Consider the following 25,797-nt stretch of genomic DNA (forward strand, 5'->3'; position numbering starts at 1 on the left):
TTAAAGCATTCTCACCATCACACACACACACAAATGAACTTTGGGTAAGGACTCTCCAACCCTCATCTCAACTTCAGATCTTTTCTTCTAGGTAATATCTGTTTTTGCTTCATGGTTGTCAGATACAACAGGGTCTTAAAAATCATTTACATTCATCCACAGTGATCACAAAAAATTAAATTTCACTTTTGATGAGAAAGGAGAAACTGCATGATATATCATGCAGTTATTTAATTTTAGAACTTGAAATTAAGATAAAACATGGGCATTATTTAGGGAGAAATGGAAAGATTAAATTAATAGTCAATAATAACTCACCTGAAATCTAGACCACTTAATGATACTTCTGTTACCCAAAATGGATATGTACTAAGGAAAGGACATATTCTTAGTCCGATTATCTGGCAACAGTTAAAAGAAAGAGTTGGAGCAAATTTTACAACATGGAAAAATAACCATGTGAGGAAACTAGGGAATCCCATAAAGAATAAATGAGAATATAGGCTAATAAATAATTTAGCAGCATTTTACAGAGACTCCAAAGCCAATTATAAATGAGTACTTAAGTACATCAAAGAGATAAAGTGAGCTCAAGAATAGACAGAACCATTTAATGGTTAATACCTAACAAGTTCACTTAAGGATACAGTGGGAATAGGATGGTGAAGCGATATTTCTTAAGAAATAGGATCTAGAATTTGAATTTTGGAGCAAACTCTTGGCAGGGAAACTGGAGTCAGGGAATATAGCCCTAGATAGAATAGAGAATATGCTGGCCTTTTCCTCTTGCATAAGCTCCATCTTTTTCTCTTTCTCTGTCATCTTTTTTTCTCTCCGTTATCAGTCTTATATTATTGCCTTTTCTTTGCCTGGCACTTCTTCCTCTCTTCTTTCACATACTTTTTCCTTAATTGGCTAGAACATAATCTTGAATCAATGTCGTACATATATTTGTAGTATTTTATATCTTGTAGAGATCTTTGTAATAATTCTTTTATTTTGATAAAGTCAAGTCCTCTTTGCTAAAAATTTTAAAGACAAATGAGCTCAGTTTTTTAGATATCTACTTTTCTTTTCATTGACATGTATCTCCTACCATACCTTTTTAAAAAACTTGAGTGGCCTTCAAATAATTTATTTTCTCTCTGAGGTGATGGCTCACATAAGAAAGGCTCCTTATCTTGGCTTGTGTCTAATAAATTCTCTCACATTGAGGTTTATGTCTTTTTGTTCCCTAATTCTACCCTTAATAGAAAAGACTAATTTCAATTTTTATACAGAACCATACATAAACTCTATTATTAAATAACCATGTAACTTTCTGTTTAGGATAACGAACCCTAGCTCCTCACTTATCTTTTAGGAGGCAATATAGTACATGGGTTAAGAGTAGAGGTTCCAAATTCACAGACCAAGTCCTCTGTCATACACTAGTTGAATGACCTTGAGCAAGCTGTTTGACCTCACCAAGCCTCAGCTTCCTTAGCTGCAAAATAGGCATAACAATCGTACCACTTCATAGGGTTGCTACAATATTAAATAAGTTTAAAGTTCTCAGCATATTGCTTGGCATAGAGTGCTCAAAACTTTCTAACCATTCTCATTTTTCAATAATTTACCTTTAACCAAAGCCTTTTGAGTAATATGGCTCTCTTCTTAACCCCTGTATTTTTCAAGTCCCTCTTCACCATGGAGCCTAGTTCCCAGTGTTCTGGAGAGAATGCAGTTATCTGTCAAAATATTAAACTGCATAGTTTCTAACTACATACTATACTTTAATCTTAACAACCCATTCTCAAGTTTTCCTTACTGTATTTCCTGATCCAAAAGGGCAGGCAGGAATCTTCCCAAGGAAGGAGTTGGGGGTAGGAACTAGGGTCTAGAGAGCCAGGGACAGTGAAGGAGGCGGAAGCCAGTTCTCACCGAGAGGATCTTATCACCCTCCTGGAGCCGCCCATCCAGGGCTGCAGCCCCGTTCTCTTTGATGCTGCTGACGAAGATGCCACTGTCATTGGAGACATACTGCTGATCTGTGCCACCGACGATGTTGAAGCCCAGCCCTAAGAAAATCATGGAGGAGTTGTAAAGGAGATAGGGGTGAAGAAGAAGGTAAGGGATTAGAGAAGATGAGGAGAAGGAGAAAGGAAAGGCCTTGTGGCAAGGGTGGGGGTCGGGGAGTGGGGGGGGGGGGTAGGAGGTGGGGAAGTTAAGACTGTGATGTAGTTGGTGGCTAGTCATGGGCAAGGTCAATGATTAGTATCACCAACAGAGGTCAAGAGTACCGCGAGTTGCCCACTCAGACCAGGCAGGACTAAAAATACAAACACAATGATCAACATGGTTAGGTGAATACAAAAAGAAAGATCTATACTGAGCTCAGTGAAAAAATAATGGTGATTCTTTTAAGATGTGCTTCTGCTCACATTTGATTTTGATTCTGTTGGTGGCATTCAGAGGACCCAAATCTTGACTTTCCTGCTTAGAAGAAGCTATGCTTTTAACTAATCAGCAAATGAACTGTTCCTTATTTAGTGGGAGAGAGACTCTTAAACAAACCATCCCCTCAATACTTCTCCTAACTTCAGGAGAGTTTGTGGATGGTGGTGCTTTGGAAGAAATGACATTGGGAGTTCATTTTTTTTTTTTCTAGTTTGAATTGAGGGGGCAGTACTGTAGGCGTTGGCAGAAAACCTGGGAACTAAAAAGGTAACTTATGCTTCATGACAGGACTAAATCACCAAATTCACTCTTCTTTCCTTTTATACCTCAAGTACAAATAACCACATCCTTGGGTACAGTGATTGCCAAGTTTTATTCACTATAGATAACTGATAACCTATTGATTAGCAACTACCAATTTCCCCCTTTTCCTAGCCCCCGACAATTACCATTCTATTCTTCACTTCAATGTGTGATTATTTTAAACAAGGATAAAATTTCAGTTATGCAAGATGGAAGTTATGGAAATCTGATGTACATCATTGTGCCTTATAGATAACAACAGCCTTAATAGACACGTAAGAATCTGTTGAGAGTAGATCTCATTTAAGTGTTCTTACCACAATAAAATAAAATTGAATTAAAAAAAGAACGAAAATTGACTACCAAGGTAATTTTTCCATGGACCAAACACTAAGTTGTGGGAAGGACTTCATTTTACAAAACCATTTATAAAGGGATTTTAGCTATGCAATAAAAAGAAATGAAAGAAAAGGGAACTTCCCTAGGGCTTTCTTTACGTCAGGTACTGTAGAATTCAAAGCCACAGCGCAAAGAGAAAGGAGATTGTTAGGAAACAATTGAAAAACAAATATCTGGTGGCACAATTGGAAAAAATAGCCATAATCAGTAGCCTTCTACTGGTTTCAACAGAAAACAGATACTTAAAAAGGTGAGAGGAAAGCTTATAAGTGGACCTCACAGTATTAACATAAGCACTAGCGAATCGATCTATGATTTAAGGAAACACATGACCAAAGAAGGAAGCAGCAGGAAATGTCTAATTGAAATATCATACCTCGTATACAGTGTACCTATAGCTAGAGAATGAAAAGAAGAATGCATAATAGAAAGAACTTCCACTGGAAGATGACTATTTCAACTTCTTTAAAGGGTAGGGTATGAAAATTTTATGTTACTAAATGGTTTCCCTCAGAAAACTCTTAATTTGAATCATAGTGGGTGGGAGGTATTGGAAAGGGGATGGGAGGTAGTTAATTTAGATCAGATGGAAAGGTAGGTGGACCTTGATTATAAAAGACTTTGAAATAACTTTAAGACTGTGACAGGTTTGAGCAAGGTGGTTGAGGCCAACCAGCCTCTCTCACTACTGGAAAAAACTATCTGGAGAAAATCTTTCAATGAAATCCAACATCCTCACCAAACACTAGAGCTGCCTCTGGGAATCCTGGGAACAGGAAGTATGTGTTAAGCAGCTGAATGCAATATAGTAATTAGGAAGAAAAGGGACTCTGCTACTGGTTATTTAAAGCTACAGAACAGTGATTAAAAAAAGGAGAGTGGATGGTGACCTAAATTGGAAGGAAATCCAAAACAGAGGGGATATGTGTATATGTATAGCTGATTCATTTTGCTGTACAGTAGAAACTAACACAACATTGTAAAGCAACTATACGCCAATAAAAATTAATTAAAAAAAAAAAAGGAGAGTGGAAAAAAATCTTACCAAAATTTTCTATAAACAAACAAGTGTAGTCTACTCCCCCCATCACATTATATAGGCATGTTTATAATCATGTTTATTGCTACTTCAATTGTAAATGAACCACACCAATTAATATGAGAACTTCTGGACTGACATGAAGTCCCTTTCTACGGTTACAACATTTACAAACTGAACTTATCTATAATTTGAAGCATCGCTGTAATAAACAGGAGTCGCCCAAGAAATGAGTAGCAATACTACCAGTTTAAACCTGGGCCCCATGGATACCTACGTAATCCTCAGTCCACTTATTCATTAAAAATTATTGATCATTTACTGTGTGTCAGGCACTGCATTATATTCTGAGGAAAACATAAAGCTAAACTGGACAGTCCCTGCTTCAACAACAAATAGAAATTTATCCTTTTTCCTGTCCCTTTTAGATTTTGCAGAAGTAAATTAAAGTCAGAAGACCTAGCCACAAATTCAACTCCATAACTCACCTGGTATGCGGACTAAAACAAGTCAGTGTATCTCTGATCCTCAGCTTCTTCTTCTGTAACATAAGGATGATAAATTCTGTCCTCTCTACCTCAAAAGGTAGTTGTTAGCATCCAATAACATAAAATCTGAAAAAAATCCTTTATAAACTACGTAGTGGTTGCTATATGGAGTAGCTGCACTAAGAGTAGTTGTCAATAAACTAGTAGTGCCTGCGACAACCCCAAACTAGATAGTCTGATGGAGAAAGGATGAATAAATATAAAGTACAAATGTGAAAAGTCTTGAAATATAGGAAGACAGAGAGATTAAAAAGTCCACCCATCTATTAATAAGACAAGAATGGATTGGAACTCAAACTTATTGAAATTAAGGATGTCTCTTACCTGTGACCCACACATCTCCCTCATGAGTAGTTTCTAGCAATGGCGGTATTTAAAATATGCAGTAACCAGGCCAGCACATGCACCCACCAGATGACAGCTAGAAACAACCAGAAGGGGAAGGGCTATCCCAGTATATAACTGCTGATTATTGGCTACGTCTTAGGAAAATCTTCTATAAGTAGGGTGGATCACATATCTTGATTTGTCTGGGAGTCTTGGTATACACCTGTTGTCTCTGTAACTAAAACAGTCCCCTTCAATGTCAAAAGCATCTCAGTTTGGACCAATGTGATAACCCTATCAAGGGTAATGTAAGAATATGTTAATTGCCTCATGTTTTGTGGTACTGAGGAACTGATGGTAATTTAGGTGTTCATCCTTTGGGACAGGGGTCCCCAACCCCCAGGCCGTGGACTGGTAGTTGTCCATGGTCCGTTAGGAAATGGACCGCACAGCAGGAGGTGAGCGGCGGGCAAGCGAGCAAAGCTTCATCTGCCGCTCCCCATCACTTGCATTACCACCTGAACCATCCCCCCTCCCCCCCCCCCCACCATCTGTGGAAAAATTGCCTTCCACGAAACCGGTCCCTGGTGCCAAAAAGGTGGGGGAGCGCTGCTTTGGGGAACAGGTAACTGAGAGATAATTAAAATTTAGAAGCACTGAATAATCATACACAGAGTAACAGAGTTTTAAAATGTAATGTTGATATTAATAGTATAAAATCTTTTTAAAAACACATTCATGCAGAACAGTATTACCTATTTACAAAAATGAATGCATATTTAAGGACATGTAAAGACACATTATCTGTGAGGGAAGGATACAGGGTGAGGTTTAGGGATGAAAGGTAAAAATAAAACCAAAGAGGGACCTTGCACGTACTGATGAGGACAATGTATTATGGAGCTGAAGAGTATAATTAATTCAGTTCTTGGCATCTTCTATCCAAAAGGGGTTGAAGGGAGCGGGAGAAAGAAAAAGACGGGGACTCAATAGACTTTTTTAAAAAGTGAGTGAATGAAAACGTACTCCATAGTGAACCCTGGTTATAATGTGCCAATAAATTTTTAAAATGTGGCAAGATTAAAATGGATTGCTTGGCCTCTAATTTGGAAGAGAAGTCTAAACACAAAAAAGTACAGATGGCATAAGAATGACACCATCATAGGACTGGGAGAGAAAGAAAATGTGCCTAGTATAAGAGCCCTGTAAAATTAAACAAGACATGCCGTCTTGTGGACTCCTTCTGTCTCCAGGTCTGGATCTTGAGCTTGTTTACAAATAAGAGCAGCAACAGCAGCAGCAACAACTAATATTTATTAAGCGTTTAATACGTACCAGGTACTATGCTATGTACTCTATGTACATTATCTCATTTAGTCTTCTCAACAAACACATGAAGTGTTTATCACTCACATTTTACAGGTGAATTTAAAAAGTCAAGCAGGAAGAGATTAAGTAACTTTATAAAAGGTCACACAGTTAACTCTTTGCAAAGCCCAGACACTAAGTTAGGATGTTTGATTGCTAAGTGTAAGTTTCAAACCATTTTGCTGTACTGTATCTTTGTAGAAAATATGAACAACTGCTTTAGAAAAAAAGTCTGCAAAGTCAACTTGTTTTGGGGCTGGCTTGAATAAGCAATGCTGGGATAATGGTTGTAGAACAGTCCTCAGGAATAATATATTCCAGAGGAAGAATTGGTCATTCTGGAGTTCTGTCACCTTAGTCAGGGTCCCTATTGCTTACTATCATGATAGAGAAGGAAAAATCCTTCATTTCCTTCAGATTCTTCTCTTTAAAATCTAAAGGTTATAAGTAAAAGAGCAGTGTTTCACAATCTGTTATTCTGGAAAAAATAATTCATTAAAATGAAATAAAACAGTCCATTAACCCCAATGATGATAGCCACTGTTGAGTTAAGAACACTAGATTGACAAACTCTCTACTTTCCCCCTATCTACCTGCAGGGTTTTTCTATCCCAAGATAATCTCACTAATTTTCCCTAGACACCAGTCAAGCTCTATTGGTCACACAACCCACTATTCATCTAATCTTTTTGTGGTAAAATATATGTAACACAAAATCAAGCACCACTGGACAAACAACTTACTGTTTGTTTAGAGGTAAAATATATGCAACATAATATTTAACACTTTAACCATTTTAAAGTGTATGATTCAGTGGCATTAAGTACATTCACAATGTTGTGCAACCATCACCACTATCCATATCCAGAACTTTTTCATCATACCAAACAGAAATTCTATATACATTAAACAATAACTCCTCACTCCTCCCTCCCCCAGCCCCTGGTAACCTCTATTGTACTTTCTGTTGCTACGAGTTTGCCTATTCTATATACCTCATATAAGTGGAATTATAAAATATTTATTCTTTGTGTCTTGCTTATTTCACTTAGCATAATGTCTTCCAGGTTCATCCATGTTGTAACAGGTATCAGAATTTCATTCCTTTTAAAGGCTGAATAATATTCCATTGCATGTACATACTACATTTTGTTTAGTCAACTGTCAATGGACATTTGGTTGTTTCAACATTTTTGCTATTATGAATAATGCTGCTATGAACACTGGTGTACAAGTGTCTGTTTGAGTTCCTGTTTTCAATTCTTTTTGGTATATATCTGGAATTGAATTGCTGGATCACATGGTAATTCTATGTTTAACAATTGGAGGAACTGCCCAACTATTTTCTACAGCAGTTGTAGAAATTTAAATTCCAAAAAGCATTGCCCAAGGTTCCAATTTCTCCACATCCTCATCAGTGTTTGTCATCTTCATTTTTGGGGGGTTTTGGGATAGTAGTCATTCTGATGAATGTGAAGCGGTATCTCACTGTGGTTTTGATTTGGATTTCCCGAAGGCTAGTGATGTTGAACATCTTTACATAAGCTTATTGCCCATTTATATATTTTTGAAGAAATGTCTCTTCAAGTTCTTTGCTTATTTTTGAATCTGGTTGTTTTGTTGTTGTTGTTGTTGAGTTGTAAGAGTTCTTTATATATTCTGGGTGTTAATCCATTATCAGATATATGGTTTGCAAATATCTTCTCCCATTCTGTGGGTTATCTTTCACTCTCTTTATAATGTCTTTTGAGTCATAAAATTATTAATTTTGGTAAAACCCAATTACTCTTTTTTCTTTTGTGCCTGTGCATTTGGTGTCATATCGAAAAAATCATCACTGAATCCAATGTCTTGAAAAAATTTCCCTATCTTTTCTTCTAAGAGTTTTAATCTTAGCTCTCATATTCAGGTGTTTGATGTATTTTTAGTTAATTTTTGTATATGATGTAGGGCAAGGATCCAAATTCATTTTTTTCCATGTGGATATCCAGTTTTCCCAACATCATTTGTTGAAAAGACTGTCTTTCCCCTCACTGAATGGTCTTGGTACCCTTTCAAAAATCATTTGGCCATATACGAGAGGGCTTATTTCTGGGCTCTCTATTCTGTTCCACAGCTCTATATATCTGTCCTTATGTCAGTACCACACTGTTTTGAATACTGCAGTTTTGTACAAGTTTTGAAATCAGGATGTTGTGAGTCCCTCAACTTTGTTGTTCGTTTTCAAGATTACTCTGGCTATTAGGGAGTCCTTTGAGATTTCATATGAGTTTTAGGATGGGGTTTTCTATTTCTGCAAAAAGGCAGATGAGATTTTGATAAAGATTGCACTGAGTCTGCAGATCGCTTTGGATAGTACTGTCACCTTGACAATATTAACTCTTCTAATCCATGAACGTGGAATGTATTTCCACTTATTCATGCCTTTAATTTCTTTCAGCCAAATTTTGTAGTTTTCAATGTACAAGTTTTTGTCTCCTTGGTTACATTTATTTATGAGTATTTTATTATTTTTGATGCTATTGTAAATGGAAATGTTTACTTAACATCCTTTTCAGATTGCTCATGTATAGAAACTCAACTAATTTTATGTGTTGATTTTGTATCTTGCAACTTTGCTAAGTTTATTATTAATTCTAAGTTTTTTTGGTGGAACCTTTAGAGTTTTCTACATATAAGATTGTATCATTTGTGAACAGAGACCATTTACTTCTTCCTTTCCAATTTGTATGCCTTTGATTTCTTTTTCTTGCCTAACTGTTCTGGATAGAATTTCCAACACTATGTTGAATAGAAGTGGTGAAAGCAAGCATACTTGTCTTGTTCCTGATCTTAGAAGAAAAGCTTTCAATCTTACATCATTGACTATGACGTACCCATATATGGATTCTTCATATATGACCTTTATCATGTTGAGGAAGTTCCTTCTATTCCCAGTTTATTGAGTGTTTTTAACGTGGAAAGGTGTTGAATTTTCTCAAATCCTTTTTCTGTATATTGAGATGATCATGTGGGCTTTTTTTCCTTCATTCTATTAATATGTTGTATCACATCAACCAGTTTTCTTATATTGAACCATCTTTGCACTCTTGGAATAAACTGCACTTTGTCATGGTATATAATCCTCTTAATAGGCTGCTGAATTAAAACCATGTAGCTCTATGATCACCATAGCTTTCTGCGTGGAGACAATTTCTAAATCACCACCACAGGGAGTAAGACCCAAATAGAATCTAGCAGCTTCACTGGTTGGAGGAAATGGGGATGAGAGTTTGGGGAGGGTGAGGTTGCTGGAAGTTGCAGGGCAAAGTTCTGGAAAGGAGGAAGTTAGACAAAAAAAAAAAAAAAAAAAAAAAAAAAAGAGCTCCAGGTATTTGCATGAGTCTTTCCAAGAGGCCATGTATACATTGAGTGGAACTCCACAAGGCTAGACAAATAAAAACTAGTAAGTTATAGGCTGAACAATTCTCAGAGTTCACGCAAGGCAGGGAGACTTTCAAATTTTGACCAACCAGAATCGAAATCCTCAGTGATTCACTAGGAAATTCAGTGGAGACCCACTTAGAACATTTGGAGGGCTTAAGTATTGCTGAAGTGAATGCTACTTTCGACTCACCCTAGAAAAGCTTACAAACAGGTCTAAAGAGGTGAAACTGACCTGCAAGTTACTTAACTGCCTACCAAAACAAATTCAACAATGTAATATTAAAGATGTTAATGTAAGAAAACAAACCGCAGACACTGAACAATGTAACAATCACAACATCCAGAATCTAATTAAAAATTTTTAACATGCTAAGAAGCAAGAAAACATGACCTAGAATCAAGAAAATAACTGGTCAATAGAAACAACCAGAAATAATAGAGGATGACACTAGCAGACAAGGATGTTTAAAAGGCTATTGTAACTATGTGGAAATAATTAAAGGAAGTCAAACATAATGAGAAAATGGAAGTTTTTCCGCCAGTCTTGAAGTCGACTTCATTTTGAGCTGATTTTTGTGCATGGTGTAAGACAGTAGGCCAGTTGCATTCTTTTGCATGTGGCTGTCCAGTTTTTCCAACATTTTTTATTGAAGATACTATCCTTCCTGCACTGTATACGCTTAGCTCCTTTGTCATAAATTAATTGACCATATATGCATGGGTTTATTTCTGGGCTCTCTATCCTGTTCTACTGATGAAAATGGAAGATTTTTTTAGGAAAATGAAACTTATAGGTTTGAAAACTAGAATATCTGAAAGGAAAAATACACTAGATGTGAGTAACAACAGATTTGATACCACAGAATAAAAGATAAGTGAGAAGACATAATAGGGAAACCACAGTAACATGTGGGATAACAGGACATGGTTTAATATATATGTAACTAGAGTTCCAGAAGGAGAGGAAAAAAGGGAGATAGAAAAAAATGTCTGAAGAAAACAATTGGCTCAAATTTGATGAAAATATAAACAGATCGAAGAAGCTCAACAAGCCCCAACCAGGATAAATACAAAAGAAAAAAACAGTAAGACATATCATAATCACATTGCTCAAAACCATGTATAAAGAGAAAATCTTAAAAGTAGTTCACAGGGAAAAAGGACACCTTAAGTACAAAGGAGTAAAGCTAAGAATGACAATAGACTTCTCCTCAGAAACTATGCAAGCCATAAGTCAATGAAGCATCATCTTTAAAATGCTAAAAGAAAAATACAAGTTAACTTATAATTCTATGTCCAGTGAATACAGCCTTCAAAAAGTAAGGCAAAATAAACACTTTGTCAGCAAAACAAAAGCTGACAGAATGTGTCTTAAGCAGATTTACATTATGATAAATATTAAAGGAAATTCTTCAGGCAAAAACAAAATACTGAATGGAAACTTTGATCTCTATGAAGGAATGAATATCACCAGAAATCATAAATACATGGGTAAATGCAACTTAAAATTAAAAGAATGAACATAGATATACTAAGCAGCTGGACTAACCGTATTAATAAAAAGTAAACTTTGCAAAAAGGAGTATTACAAGGGATAAAAAGGGGCATTTCCTAATAAAAAAGGAGTCAATTCATAAGAAGACAAAACACTAGATATGAATGTATCCAATAACAGAATTTGAGTATCAATGAAACAAAAACTGAAATGAGAAAAAGGCAAGTCAAAAAGGACTATTGTAGATTTCAACATTTCCCCCTCAGTAATTGATAGAACAAGTAAACAGAAAAGTCAGCAAAAATATAGAACACTTGAACAACACTAAGAATGAACTTGACCTAATTTACATTTACAGAACAACATACTCAGCAACTATAAAATAAACATTCTTTTGTAGTGCAAAGGGAATGTTCACAAGGATTAATGGTAGGTCGAGAAAGTAAGTCTCAATAAATTTCAAGACAGAAATGAATTAGAAATCAACAAAAATAACTATATTAGTCTTCTCGGGCTGACATAACAAAATACCACAGACCGAGTGACTTAACAGAAATTCTGTTCTGGAGGCTAAGGAAGTCCAAGATCAAAGTACCAGCAAGACAGATTTCATTCTAAGGTCTCTTCTCTTAACTTGTAGGTGGCCACCATCTTGCTCTCTGGTCCTATGACTGCTTTGTTATACACAAAGAGAGAGTGAGCTCTCTGGGTCTCTTTCTATAAGGACACTAATTCTATAGGATCGGGGCCCCATCATCATAACTTCATTTAACCTTAATTACTTCAGTAAAGGCCCTGCCTCCAAATGCAGTCACATTAGAGATTAGGGCTTCAACATGTGAATTTTGGAGGGACACAAACATTGTCCTCAACAATAAGATATCTAAAAAATCCCTAAATGTTTGGAAAACAAATGACCTATGAGTTAAAGATGAAATTATAAGGGAAAATAGAAAACATTTTAGCTGAATGACAAATCAAAATATATTAAAAATTGTGGGAAACAATAAAAAACTAAATAAATGAAGATACACCATGTCCTGGACTAGACGTCTTAGTACTTTTAAGATACAATTCTCTCTAAATCAAAATGGATTTTTATTTATTTATATTTTTTAAATTGACGTATAGTTCATTTACAATGTTGTGTTAATTTCTGCTGTACAGTAAAGTGATTCAGATATATATATATATATATATATATATATATATATACACACATTCTTTTTCATATTCTTTTCCATTATGGTTTATCACAGGATATTGAATATAGCTCCCTGTGCTATACAGTGGGATCTTGTTGTCCATCCATTCTATGTATAACAGTTTGCATCTGCTAATCCCAAACTCACAATCTATCCCTCCCCTCCCCTCCCTCCCCCTTGGCAACCACAAGTCTGTTCTCTATGTCTATGAGTCTGTTTCTGTTTCGTAGATAAGTTCATTTGTGTCATATTTTAGCTTCCACATATAAGTGATAGCATATGGTATTTGTCTCTTTCTGACTTACTTCACTTAGTATGATAATCTCTAGATCCATCCATGGTGCTGCAAATGGCATTATTTCATAAAATGGATAATTTTAATGTAAACCCAGTCAAAATCCAACAGAGATATATTTGTAGAAACTGACAAGCTGGTTCTAAAATTTACATGGAAATTAATATTCTGGGGTGGTTTTTTTTGAAACTTATATTATTAAAGTTCTAGAATAGTCAAAACATTTTTGAAAAGAAACATAAAATTGGAAGACTCACACTTTATTTCAAGGTTTACTATAAAGCTACATTTGTCAACATACTACGGTATTTGTATAGAGAAAGACAGGCTAATGGAATCAAATTGAGATCAATATTGGGCCCACATATAAATGGTCAACTGATTTTTGATACAGATAATGTATTTCAATGGTGAAAGGATAATGTTTTCAATAAGTGTTGGGACAACTGTGTATCTATATGAGGTAGAGATAAAAATGAATGATTAACCTCAAACACATGCAAAATAAATTAATTTGAAATGTATCTTGGAACTAAATGTAAAAGCTAATCTATAACATTTCTATTAGAAAACATAGAAGAAGATGTTCTTTACCTTGGGGTACTTAAGATTTCTTAGACATTACACAAATAGCACAACCATAAAAGAAAAAAAAAAAAAACTCGACAAACTGTTCTTCATAAAACTTAAAGCCTTCTACTCTTCAAAACACAAACCCTACTTCCCAAAAAGGAAAGGCAAGCCAAACCGAAAGAAAATATCTGCAACACATATACATGACAAAGGACTTGTGCCCAGAATATATAAAGAACTCTTACAATCCGATAATAAGAAAACAAACAATCCAATAAAAATGGGTAAATGACTTAAACAAATACTTCAGAATATATATGAATGGCCAATAAACATATAAAAATATGCTCATCATCATTAGTTATCTGGGAAATGCAAATAAAAAACCACTCCACAACCCCTACGATGGCTAAAATAAAAAGGAATGATATCAAATGTTGGCAAATGTTGGATGTGAGATAACTGCAACTGTCATACATGGCTGACAGAATTGTAAAATGACACACATACTTTGAAAAAGTTTGGCAGTTTCTTTTAAAGCTAAACACACACTTACCCATAAAACCCACCAAACCCACTCCCAATTATTAGGTATTTAACCAAGGCAAATTAAAACACGTGTTTACACAAAGAGTTGCATATGAATACTCACAGCAGATTTATTTTTAATAATCAAAACCCAGAAACAACCCAAAAGTCCATTAATAGGTAAATGGATAATCCTAATGTGGTATATTGTGGTATATTTACACAATGAAATACTACTCAGTAATAACAAATAAATGCATAGATGACTGAAAGAAGCCTAAGTACACTCTATATGATCCCATTTCTATGACGTTCTATATTAGGCAAAACTGATCTACCGTGATAGAAATCAGATCAGTGGTTGCCTAGAGGATGGGGTGAAAGGGCCCACTGCAGGAACACACAGAGAATTTTCTAAAGTGATGAGTCATGATTACACATGTGTATATTATTTGTCAAACTTCTTAGAACTTTACACTTAAAATGAATGCACTTTATTACAAGTCAATCATACTGCAATAAAATTGATTTAAAAATGAATCTGGTAATTCTTAAGTGCAAAAATGCAAGTATCCTAAGCAACTATCATTGACTCTTATTATTAATCAATAATAAAAGACAGTCTAAAGTTACCTGAAGCACCAATTATTTGGTGATAATTGGGCAAAAAATGTGATTACAGTACCCTACTTCTCACACAGTATCTTTTCATTGCAAATTTGATAAAATGATTTTTTTAAAATTCTAAGCACAGTCTCAAGATGTTAATGTGAATGAAAGTTGAAAGTTAAAAAGAACTGAAAAATGCTGATATAGAAGATGAAGTTTAAACTCAAAATCCTCCTAACCTACCTTTCTAGCCAGCTTTGGACCCTCTCTGCTCTACACTATACAGTAACAACAAAATTTAATAATTGCCCTCACCAAAGAAGATATACAGATGTCAAATAAGCACATGAAAAGATGCTCCACATCGTATGTCATCAGGGAAATGCAAATGAAAACAACAATCGGATACCACTACTCACCTATCAGAACAGCCAAAATTCAGGACACTGATAACACCAAATGCTGGTGAGGATGTGGAGTTACAGGAACTTTCACTGACTGCTGGTGGGAATGCAAAATGGTACAGCCACTTTTGAAGACAGTTTGGCAGTTTCTTACAAAACTAAACATACTCTTACCATATGATCCAGCAATTGCGTTCCTTGGTATTTACCCAATCGTGTCAAAAACTTATGTCCACACAAAAACCTATGCGTGGATATTTACAGCAACTTTATTCATAATTACCCAAACTCAGAGGAACCAAAACTCCTTCAGTAGATGAATGGATAAAGTGTAGTACATCCAGAGAATGGAATATTATTTAGCACTAAAAAGAAATGGACTATCAAGCCATGAAAAGATGTGGGGATCCTTAAATGCATATTACTCAGTGAAAAAAGCCAATCTGGAAAGGCTACATACTGTATGATTTCAACTCTATGACACTCTGGAAAAGGCAAAGATCAGTGGTTACCAGGGCTAGGAGGGAAGAGAGGGATATATAGGTGAAGCACAGAGGATCTAAGGTAGTGAAAATACTCTGCATGATACCATAATGATGGACATAGGTCATCATACATTTGTACATTCCCATAGAATGTACAACACCAAGAGTGAACCCTAATATGAACTATGGACTTTGGGTATTTACAATGTGTCAATCAATGTAGGTTCATCAATTGTAACAAACCTACCGCTCTGGTGGGGGATGTCAATAATGGGGGAGGCTATGCATATGTGGGGATGGGGGATATGGGAAATCTCTGTACCTTCTCAATTTTGCTGTGAAACAAAAACTGCTCTAAATAAATAAAGTCTAAATTTAAAAAAATAATAATTACCACCTCCCTGCTTTTCACACTTCCACACACACAGCTGTTCCACGTCTCCAAGATTTTCGATGTCTTCTTCCTTTTGCCTAGAAACACATTTCACTTAAATTACTTGCTTAATTAACTCTTTACACTATTGCAGTAATTATCAATAGTTCCAATGATGAATAAAGCTGCTATAAACATCCATGCACAGGGGACTGGCTGTTTTTCATTTTTGTATCTCCTGTGCCCACACAGTACCTAGGACACATACAAACCTCAGTTGGTGGCAAGCGACTGTTAAAGCCATTGGAAGTAACACCTAAGCCAGGAATTCCTAACATTTCTAATTCTGGGGAAATGCGGCAAGGTTAATAACGTCTCTGTGAGCCTCTAGCAGGCTTTTTCATAACCTGAAAAAGAAGGCACAAAAGAAAAGGAGGGAAATATAGAAGGGGAAGCCCAATGTCCCTAAAATGCCTATGACATAGGTTACCCTGCCTTTCCTGGATGACTCAACTCTTGCTCCTCTGAAATCTATTTTCCACACAGCAGCAGTAATGACAGGCACCATTAAATTAATTAAATGAGTTATCTTTGGTAAACTGCTTAGAAGAGTGCCTGATACAGAATCAACACTATAAAAGTATCTGTAAAACAAAACAAAACAAACCCCCCATTTAATTCTCACAACAAGTCTGAATAGGTGCTATTAATACTCTCATTTTATAGCTAAGGAAATCAAAGTACAGAGAAGTGAGGTAACTTGCCCAAGGCACATAGCTAGTAACACAGGCATTCTGGCTCTTAATCACTATGCTCTACTACTCGCTGCAATTATATTAAAATTCAGTTCTCTTTGTATCCACAGTGCCTAGCACAGAAACTTGCCCTACAGTCACTGCTCAATAAATGTGTAGATTGAAAGAAAGAAGGAATGAATGATTCAAACAAGTGATTCAAGAGGTTAAATGACTAGGCATCTTTTCACCCAAAACTATTATATTCTCTGGAGACTCTCTGGTCCAAAGATGAAATATGTCAGTTGTTATTTGTTACTTCTCCCAAAAGAGAGTAACATGACAAAGAGAGAAAGAGGGAAACTCTTAAACCTCAAAGAAACAGAAAGATAGCGCAGCAACAAAAAATGTATTACGCCCATGGTCAGTCCCTGTCCATCCTGGTGCCCCATCTGATGGAGGCGACAAAGAATATGGCCTGTGTGAATGAAAAAAATATTGCCTGCAACACTGTAAACAAAGGTTGTTGCAGCCATCAAGCCATCACATTACAGCTGCCCGTGACAGTGAGCCCTGAGGAAACTCAGGATTGAAACAGCATGCCGGCCATCAAGCAGTCAGCCACCGCAGCCACCTCCAGTGATGTACCCTGAGGAGACTCAGGGTGAGAAAGCACAGGATACTGGCCCCAGATAGCTGAGGTGCATATGAAAGGAATGATTTCAATGAGCCCAGACTTTTGCATCTTCCCATACACAGAAAAGCACTAAATTCCTTAACTTGAGCTGTCTGGTTTTCTTTACTTAACAGGAATCTTTTGATGTTCTGACTACCTGGTCTTTGTTGCAAAAACTCCTATGTATCCTGGCTCCTCCCTCACCCCTTCAGAGCAGACTCTCAGAGCTTCTGAGAGGCTGCGTCCCAGGCTTAAGTCCAGTTTCGTCTGCTAAATAAAACATAACTCTCAACTTTTAGGTTGTGCTTTTTTTTTTTCAGTCAATACCGACCAAAGATGTTTCAGGCAGTACGTGCCAGGATGTACATCAGGGCCTCTTTTTATTGCTCCTAAGCTTCTCTTTCAAATATCTAGGTAGGCATTTGATCTACATGTTCCTCATCCCTCCAGAATTTGGCTTCTCCAGCTGGCTCTCCTGTGGACTTGATGGTTTATTGCAACCAGATTACAACTAGTTATACTAATTATCGTTTTAATTTGTTCTCTTTGTTTCCAAATTATTTGTGCTTTTTGTCTCTCTGCTGCACTATGACTTTGTTAATGTTACTAGCCGTATTACTTATATCCTGTCTATTTTATAAGATTGTTGTCTCCTGCATTACCCCAGGCCCCCAACAAAATTAGTGATGTCTTGAGAGTTAAACCTATATAATTCTATACAGAATAATTGTAATAGTGCAACTCTAGGTATGGGAAGAAGCAACAAGGGAAAACATTTCCTGGATCATAATAAACTAATAAGATGGGGGGATCCAGAGAATTTTAAATTATCAACAGGGCCTAATCCAGAAATTGGCACCTTGAGTGGCATATCAACAGAATCTTTGCCTGATCTAGGAATGAGCCTTCCTAGCACTGTGGGACAAAAATCAGTCATGAAATGTCTCCCAAACGTTGGTCGAATTTATGACCAAGGGGAGGGACTGTATGTGAAAAGTGTTGCCTGCCATTTTGATGAACAAAGGATGTTGCAGCCATCAAGCCATCAAATTACAGCTGTTCCTAACAGTGAGCCCTGAGGGAACTCAGGATGGAGACAAAGGGGCTGACCCACTGCCAAGCCCTGAGCCACTGCAGACACGCCCAGTGGTGCACCCGGAGGGGACTCAGGATGGGAAAGAACAGGATACTGGCCCGAGATAGCTAAGGTGTGTATCAAAAGAACGATTTCAATAACCCAGACTTGCATCTTTCCATACATAGAAAAGCCCTAAATTCCCTAATTTGAGATATCTGGTTTTCTATCATTAACGGTAATCTTTTGATGTTCTGACTACCTGGCCTTTGTCTCAAAACCCCTATATATTCTGGCTCCTCCCTTACCTCTTGGGAGCAGTCCCTCAGAGGTATCTGAGAGGCTGTCTTCTGGGCTTGAAGTCCTCAGAAAGAATGCCAAATAAAACATTTAGATTGTGCATTTTCTCAACATTTAGATTGTGCATTTTCTTCAGTCGACAGCATCCTTACTCTCTCACTCCAGGATAAGCCCTTTTGCAAGCACTGAATTTGTTATGTCCGGTCTCTACTAGATCATGCCTCTACTTGTTCCCTTGCTTTCAAAATGTTTTGATCTCTTAATTTTTGCCTGATATTACAATTTGTACCCTGTTGCCCTCTTTTCAATTTTCTCTTATTCTGCTGCTTCTTGCCCAATATATGGTAAGCTGTACATAGCAACAGGCATGAAAACACCATAGTTTTGTACAAGGGGAGAATGACATTATCTAATTCGTTTCTAAGACACTTCCTAAAGGCATTGATATTTCCTTTGGTCTTTTGTCTGAAATGTTCCACTGAGTCTGACTCTACTGGGAACATATCTTATGAAGGTCCATAAGTCTTTGGATATTCTACCTCTTGAGGATAGTTAGCACATGCCTACCATAATTATCCTCCCACTGAACTGCAAAATTCTTAAAATAGGGATCATTTCTTATTCTTTATCCTAGTATCAATGATTCCTAATCATAGTGTACATAGTAAACACTAAATGAATATTTTTAAAAACAGCTTCCCTTTATTTCTGAGCCTCCTGAAACCAAGTTTGTTCTGATTCAATCAATCAAGTATAGATAGTTTTCCTCAATAAATAATTTTGCATTTACTCAAATACAATCATTGGCTACTTTGTTGCCTAGTCACATGGCTTTACAAAATGTTTCTATAGTTGAGCATCTATCAGCTTGCCTTTCTACTTCTATTTTGAAAAAATTCTTAATAAGATTGATCCTTGAAGCAATCTTTAGAGACACATTCTTTGTATCATATACTTTTCTCACTCTCTGTGTTTTTCCACTTATTCCATCTCCTTGTTTCTGGAATGTTAGTCAGTTTCCTACCATTATATCACATTATGACCAAACTGATTCTTCTCTCTTAAATTGTATTTAGTGGAGAACCTTGTTTATGACTTTTTGAAAGCTGAAATAGACCATGTTACTGGTTATCTTTATATAACAACATCCTATTATACTTTTCTGATATTCATCGATTCGCCTAGTCATTTCATGAACATTTACTGACCACTTTGTGTCATGTACCAGGCAAGGCATTAGGAAAACAAGAGATGAAATATATATCCTTTTAATCAGAAGAGCTCAGACTGAAGTAGAGGGAAGAGGGGACACAAGTAAGGAAGCAAATATAGAAATAACGCTATTTTTCTCTCTCTGTGTTCCCACAGGACTCTGTGATCTTTCTAGGATCGTTCAGAGCCTGGATTTTTAAGTCACATAGACCTGGATCCAATTCTTTTTTTTTTTTTTTTTTAACATCTTTATTGGCATATAATTGCTTTACAATGGTGTGTTAGTTTCTGCTTTATAACAAAGTGAATCAGCTATACATATACATATATCCCCATATCTCTTCCCTCTTGCATCTCCCTCCCTCCCACCCTCCCTATCCCACCCCTCTAGGTGGTCACAAAGCACCGAGCTGATCTCCCTGTGCTTTGCGGCTGCTTCCCACTAGCTATCGGTTTTACACTTGGTAGTGTATATGTGTCCATGCCACTCTCTCACTTTGTCCCAGCTTACCCTTCCCCCTCCCCGTGTCCTCAAGTCCATTCCCTAGTAGGTCTGCGCTGGATCCAATTCTTAACTCTGCCACTTAAAAAGTTGCGTGATGAGAGTCAAGGTTTTCTCCTTTGCAAAATGGGATAATAACCATTTTATTTATTCCTTGTTGGGAGTAGATGAGACAAAGTGCTTAGTTTGGCAATACATGACAGATAATAAATGGTGTCTGAGATTCATAATAAGGGGGCATCTAGCCTGGGTAAAGAAGGCTTCCTGGAGGAGGTGACTCTTGAATTGAATCTTAATCAATGAATAGGAAGGGGAAGGAATCAAGATGGAATCTTAGAGAAAGGTTAAGTTTCCACACCAGCATTGAGAACTCTTCATAATCCAGTCTCTACCTATCTTAGCAACCTCTTCTCCCTTAACTCTCCTAAATGAACCCTTCCTTCTATCCAGGCTGGTTTATTCACTGATCTCAGAATATGCTTACTTATTTTCTTTTCTCTATTTCTTCTTAGGCCATCCCTGGTTGTGGCACTAGCCTAAAGCTTGTCTATAAGAGCAACATAAGTTCCACCTTCTTGTAATTGATCAGTCTGGCCCCCACCGATGCCTCCATCCTTTCACCTTTTCTAGCACAGGGTTAGATTAACATACTTCCCTACACACTTCCTTTGCCCTCCTATTACATCCATGCCCATCATAGTCCTTAACCGTCTGCACCTTTGCACTGAGATTTAACTTTTTACATGTGAATGTCATATCTCCATTGGAACATAAATTCAATGAGGGCTAGACTTCACATAATCAAGAGAAAATAGGGCAAGGATACAGCACTTTATTCTCAGATCTATTTGGCATATGAAGGGTCAGAAAACTGTTAGCAACAGTCTCAGGGTTAAACACAAAGCACATGGCAGGTCTGTAGAGGGTTAAACGCTTGGACTTAATGAGGTTTCCTGTTTTTAGGTTCTCACCTTGATACGCTGTCAGCTCTGTCAATAGCAAACTATAAAAACTTTCCACTGCGGATTGTGTTAGTCATAAGATGCCTCAAATCATTCTGGAAATAAGGCATGATATAACAAAATAAAGGTCAGGAGAAAGGCTGGGAGCCAACTCCTTAGACATAGCTACTACACTGGGAGGTAGTATATGGAACACTATAATCAACAGATCTGGGTTAAATTCCTGGCTTTTGAAACTTACTGGCTTTAGAACTTGGGCAAATCCTTAACCTCTCTGAGAGACAATTTCCTCAATTAATAATGTGGATTAATCACCATTCACGGTGGTTGTGAAGAAAAAAAAATTTATATATATATAAAAAGTAACTAGCACACTGCCAGAAAGAGAATACTTCCTTAATTATTCATTATTAAAACACTGTACCAACCCATTACCCTCTGCAACTCCTTTAAAGAAAGTAGAAAAATAGAGATTCTGTTCCCTCTTTAAAGGTGGTAATCAGGAGCAACTTGCTGAAACTCACTGATAACTCAGTCCTGAACAAGCAATCCTAATATCCAACATGAAGTAGGGTTGTCTTTATGGCCAATATGTACCTGTTACAGTGAAAAAAAGCTAAATTAGATTCTTGTCATACTTCTTAGAGTAACTGAGTCTTTCCAACATTAAGAACTCTCAATTTGATAAAAGTGGGAGGCTTCGAGACCATAATCAAGCTGGATGCCCATAGAAAGAAAAGAGTGTTCCATAAAGGATAAAAAGTAAACTCTTCAAACCCTTGAGGGCATTTCATTTGAGATTGTGATTGATTCTTCAGACCACCTACTGTTGGTTCAAAATGGCAGGAACCATAAAACAACACATGGAATGGGCCAAAGAATCATGAACTCTTGGAAGTGGAAGAAACTTACAAAGTCATCCAGCCTAAGCCTCTCCTTACACGGCTGAGGAAGTAGGCATAGGATGGATGCCAAGCTACGTACCAAGCTTCCTTTTGCCTCACCAAATACTCACTTCATTGTCATAATTTCCCCAAGATTTTATTTCCCTTGCAGTAAGCAAGATCAGACAGAATAGGTTCATTTGCCTTGCAAAATGGGCCCAAACACTGGAATTACCCAAGACTCTTGCCCCTGACAGAACACTGACACAAAAAGGCAAAAGTATATACATTCTTGCAGTTACCTGATTAAACTATCAGGTCCCTACAAAGGACACTGTACTGAAACAGAGTGACAATTCTGTCTACAAACAGAAATGCATACTTGGAACTAGAGGCTTTTCATATTTCTTCTATAGAAAGAAAGAACGCTATGGGACTACCAAAATTACTGGAAGCTTCTAGTGGTGATAACTGACTTCTTCCCTATGTATCTTCATGATGGCACAGTGAGGAAAAGTGGAGTTAGACTGTGAGACTTCTTAGGAATACCACATAGCAGGTAACTAGCTTTGGGAGGTGATAAACAGAAACTTGGAAGCTCGTTAACTGAACTAATCAAACTTCAAATGACTGTTTTTATCCAAGTTTGTGGCTCTACTCATCTAAACTTTTAAGTTTATCAACTTAAAATATGAGTAAAACATGAAAATGCTTATATGAGTAAAACATGAAAATGCTTAGAAAAAATTAAAAGTCACTAGGTGAATAAATTCATTCATTTTTGAATAAATGCACATACAAAACAGAAATTAAACAACTCTGAGGTGAGATATATTAGCATATACAATTATTCTTAATCAGTCCTTTGACGTTTGTCCTAATTCCAATCATGCAGAAAAATGGTAACACTAGGAACTTCAGGTCTGCAAGATCAATAGGATCAGAAATTTCAGTGAATAGTGAGCTGAACATTAATCAACACTTATGTAAATACCAAGAAAGGTAAAGTGATATTACACTAAACTTTTAAAATATTTAGTGACTGGAATATGCAAGAGAATATCAGAGTTCTGCTCTGCTCCAGTCAGGAGATCCTGAAAATACTGTGGCTACTGCAGCAAAAGGACCATGTCAAAATACGTTAAATTCTTAAGCAAGAGACAAGAATCAAACTTCAAATCACATCACAAGAGAGCTAATGTAACAACTAGGGATATTTAGGCTGTAGAAGGAAGAGACAAAACAGGAGAACAACCAGATGCCTTTAAATACTTGCAAGGCTATCATTGTTTCAGTTGGCCCTAGGAGAAGAACAAGTACCAATGGATGAAAAGCACAGAAAAACAGATTTTGGTTTAACAATAATTTTCCATGTTAGCCTCAAAAGTCAATAACCATTAACAGGGAGAGAAGGAGAAATTTACATAAAATAAGAAAAATGTACCTCAGAGACTTGGGCATACTGAATGAGCCTTTGACAAAAGTTTAGGAGATCGTATGAAGCATGACATTAAACCATACAGATTAGCAATAAATTACACTCTCATAAGTAAAGTTGATTTCCAATTTTTTTATAACAAGAAAAAAGACAAAGCATGGATGATTCAGAAAGCCATATTTTATGAAAAATAATCTATGAGTGGTGGTCAAGCTACTGCAAAATTCCAGATGGGAAAAGATGGACTGGTCTAAGTAGTGGCGATGGAAACAGAAAGGAGTGAAAGACTTAAAAGATTATTTCCGATAGAGCTCATGGTACTTGATGAGTTGTTGGAGACTCTTGAAATAACAGTATTTAGCAGGATTTACTGTGTTAACCTAACCATTTATCTACTAACAATAAAAACAACAATAGTAGTGAACACACAGTGCTTACCACACAATGTTCTAAATATTTTACATAGATTAACTGATTTCATTCTCATAACCATAGGAAGTGTACTCTATTATCATGCACATTTTACATAAGAGAAATTAAGTCTTACATCAGTAAAGTTAGTTAATAAATATCAAAGAACTGGTAAGAGGTTAGATACCATTTTTGGACCTACATAAGCCCAAAGCTAAAGCTCTTAATTGATACACTAGACAGCTGTAAAGGAAAGGCAACAAAAGCCAAAGTGGGCAGCATGTAGTACTATTAAGAGCCTAGTGGAGTGAAGTGCGTCAGGAGATAAGAGCACTGTAGGTGAAAGTGAGGATTTGGTAGTATCAGAATCCCATGACGGGCTTGTTGGAAGGAAGGAAGGGATGAAAAGGACCAAAGAAACACCTACATTGAATCCAAATTCACAGAGATGGGTCCTAGGAGTTAACCTTTTTTTAAAAAAAAAAGAAAAACCAAAAAACCTTGGATAATTTTGAGGCGAAACCAGATTTGGGAACATCTGTAGTAGATCTCTAAGGTCTCTTTCTGGTTTAACATTCCAGTTAAACCGTCTAAATGAATTTCCCAGAAATGAAAGGAGGGAGGGAGGGATACTAGCACCAAGAAAACGTCTATGCATTTACAGTCCACACCGTTTATGCTCCCATTTTTACTAAACTGTCTCTCATAGAAAGAGGGATAGAGCAGGCAAATGGAAGGAAGGGTGTGGTGTCCACGGGTGCTGGCTAAAAAGCAGGCTTTCCCCCAGGAATTTCTAGTACCATTAGCAGGAAGAAACTCTTCCTGACTATAAATACATGTGGTAATCCGACTGCAAAATGAGGTGGACTCCTCAGATCCGTCTCAGGCTAACGCTGGATGCCAATATAGCCTTCTATGTGCTCACAAGCGTTGCATGAAATATCTCGGTTGGGGCCTGCCTTCTCCGAGGCCGAAAGAATCTGGCTCTGCATAAGAGGTGTCCGCTCTGCAATTACAGCCTCAAGTACCCTACTCCCAGCGATGATCACTTCTGCACATACCTGAGGGTCCTCTAGTGAGATTGATCTCCTCCTCAGTAAGCAAGTAATCCACTCTGCCGTTCATATTTTACTCTTGTCTGGCTTCCCAACCTGGGTCAGCGAGGGCTCGCGCAGGCGAAGGTGAAAATCACCCCGGCGGCGGCCACAGCACCGCACTTTCTGTTTCAGTAACCCCCGAACCGGAAGAGGAAGCCAGGAGAGCGGCGAGCGCCAGGAATGCTGGGAGTCGTGGTTCTGGCTGCCGCTCTGAAGCGTTATCTCACCTGGTGGTCAAAGCAAACTGAGAGGTGAGTAAGGAGCGCATTTCTATCCTGATTTACTATTCGGGGCGGAGTGGTGGGGAGGCGGGGGAGCAGGTAGGGATAGGAAAGGTAAGACATAACTGAATTTATATTGTCAAGGAAAAATGAAAACTAAGATCTCCTGCCATCTCAGAAAATCTCACCGAATGTAGAAAAAAAATTATATTATTCAGTAAGCCCTGAACCAGACTGGGATGGGTGTCACAGGCAATTGCTAATGCGATTGCAAAGAAAGAAATCTCACCCTTCTTTATAGACAAGCAGATACAATCCATTACGTGCATGTTCTCATGTAATAGTACTACGTAACCACACCGTTTGCTGTACCTTCTTTGGTAGGTCACGCTTGGGGTAGCCATTTGTGTTCGTTAATTGCCGTTATCGAAGGGAAAAAGAAAACTTTTCTATTTCTGTGACAAGAAGG

At 37.1% G+C, this 25,797-nt stretch overlaps 1 protein-coding gene across 4 annotated transcripts in view; it reads right to left on the reverse strand.

Annotated features, from left to right (window-relative positions):
- Nucleotides 1-25,315, reverse strand: part of SYNJ2BP (synaptojanin 2 binding protein) — a 50,018-nt gene extending 24,703 nt beyond the window's left edge. For all 4 annotated transcript variants that reach the window (XR_009500957.1, XR_009500958.1, XR_009500956.1 and 1 more), the window contains exons 1-2: nt 25,072-25,315; nt 1,924-2,060 (exon numbers count right to left, since the gene is read on the reverse strand). Coding sequence is in view for 1 of the 4 variants with exons in the window: in XM_059914527.1 (XP_059770510.1) it covers nt 1,924-2,060; nt 25,072-25,135 (201 nt within the window). In the remaining 3 variants the exon portion in view is untranslated. The remainder of the gene's footprint in view (nt 1-1,923; nt 2,061-25,071) is intronic.
- Nucleotides 25,316-25,797: the final 482 nt, after the last annotated feature.

This window comes from Balaenoptera ricei, chromosome 2 (genome assembly GCF_028023285.1).
Source record: "Balaenoptera ricei isolate mBalRic1 chromosome 2, mBalRic1.hap2, whole genome shotgun sequence".
NCBI classification, from domain to species: Eukaryota; Metazoa; Chordata; class Mammalia; order Artiodactyla; family Balaenopteridae; genus Balaenoptera; species Balaenoptera ricei.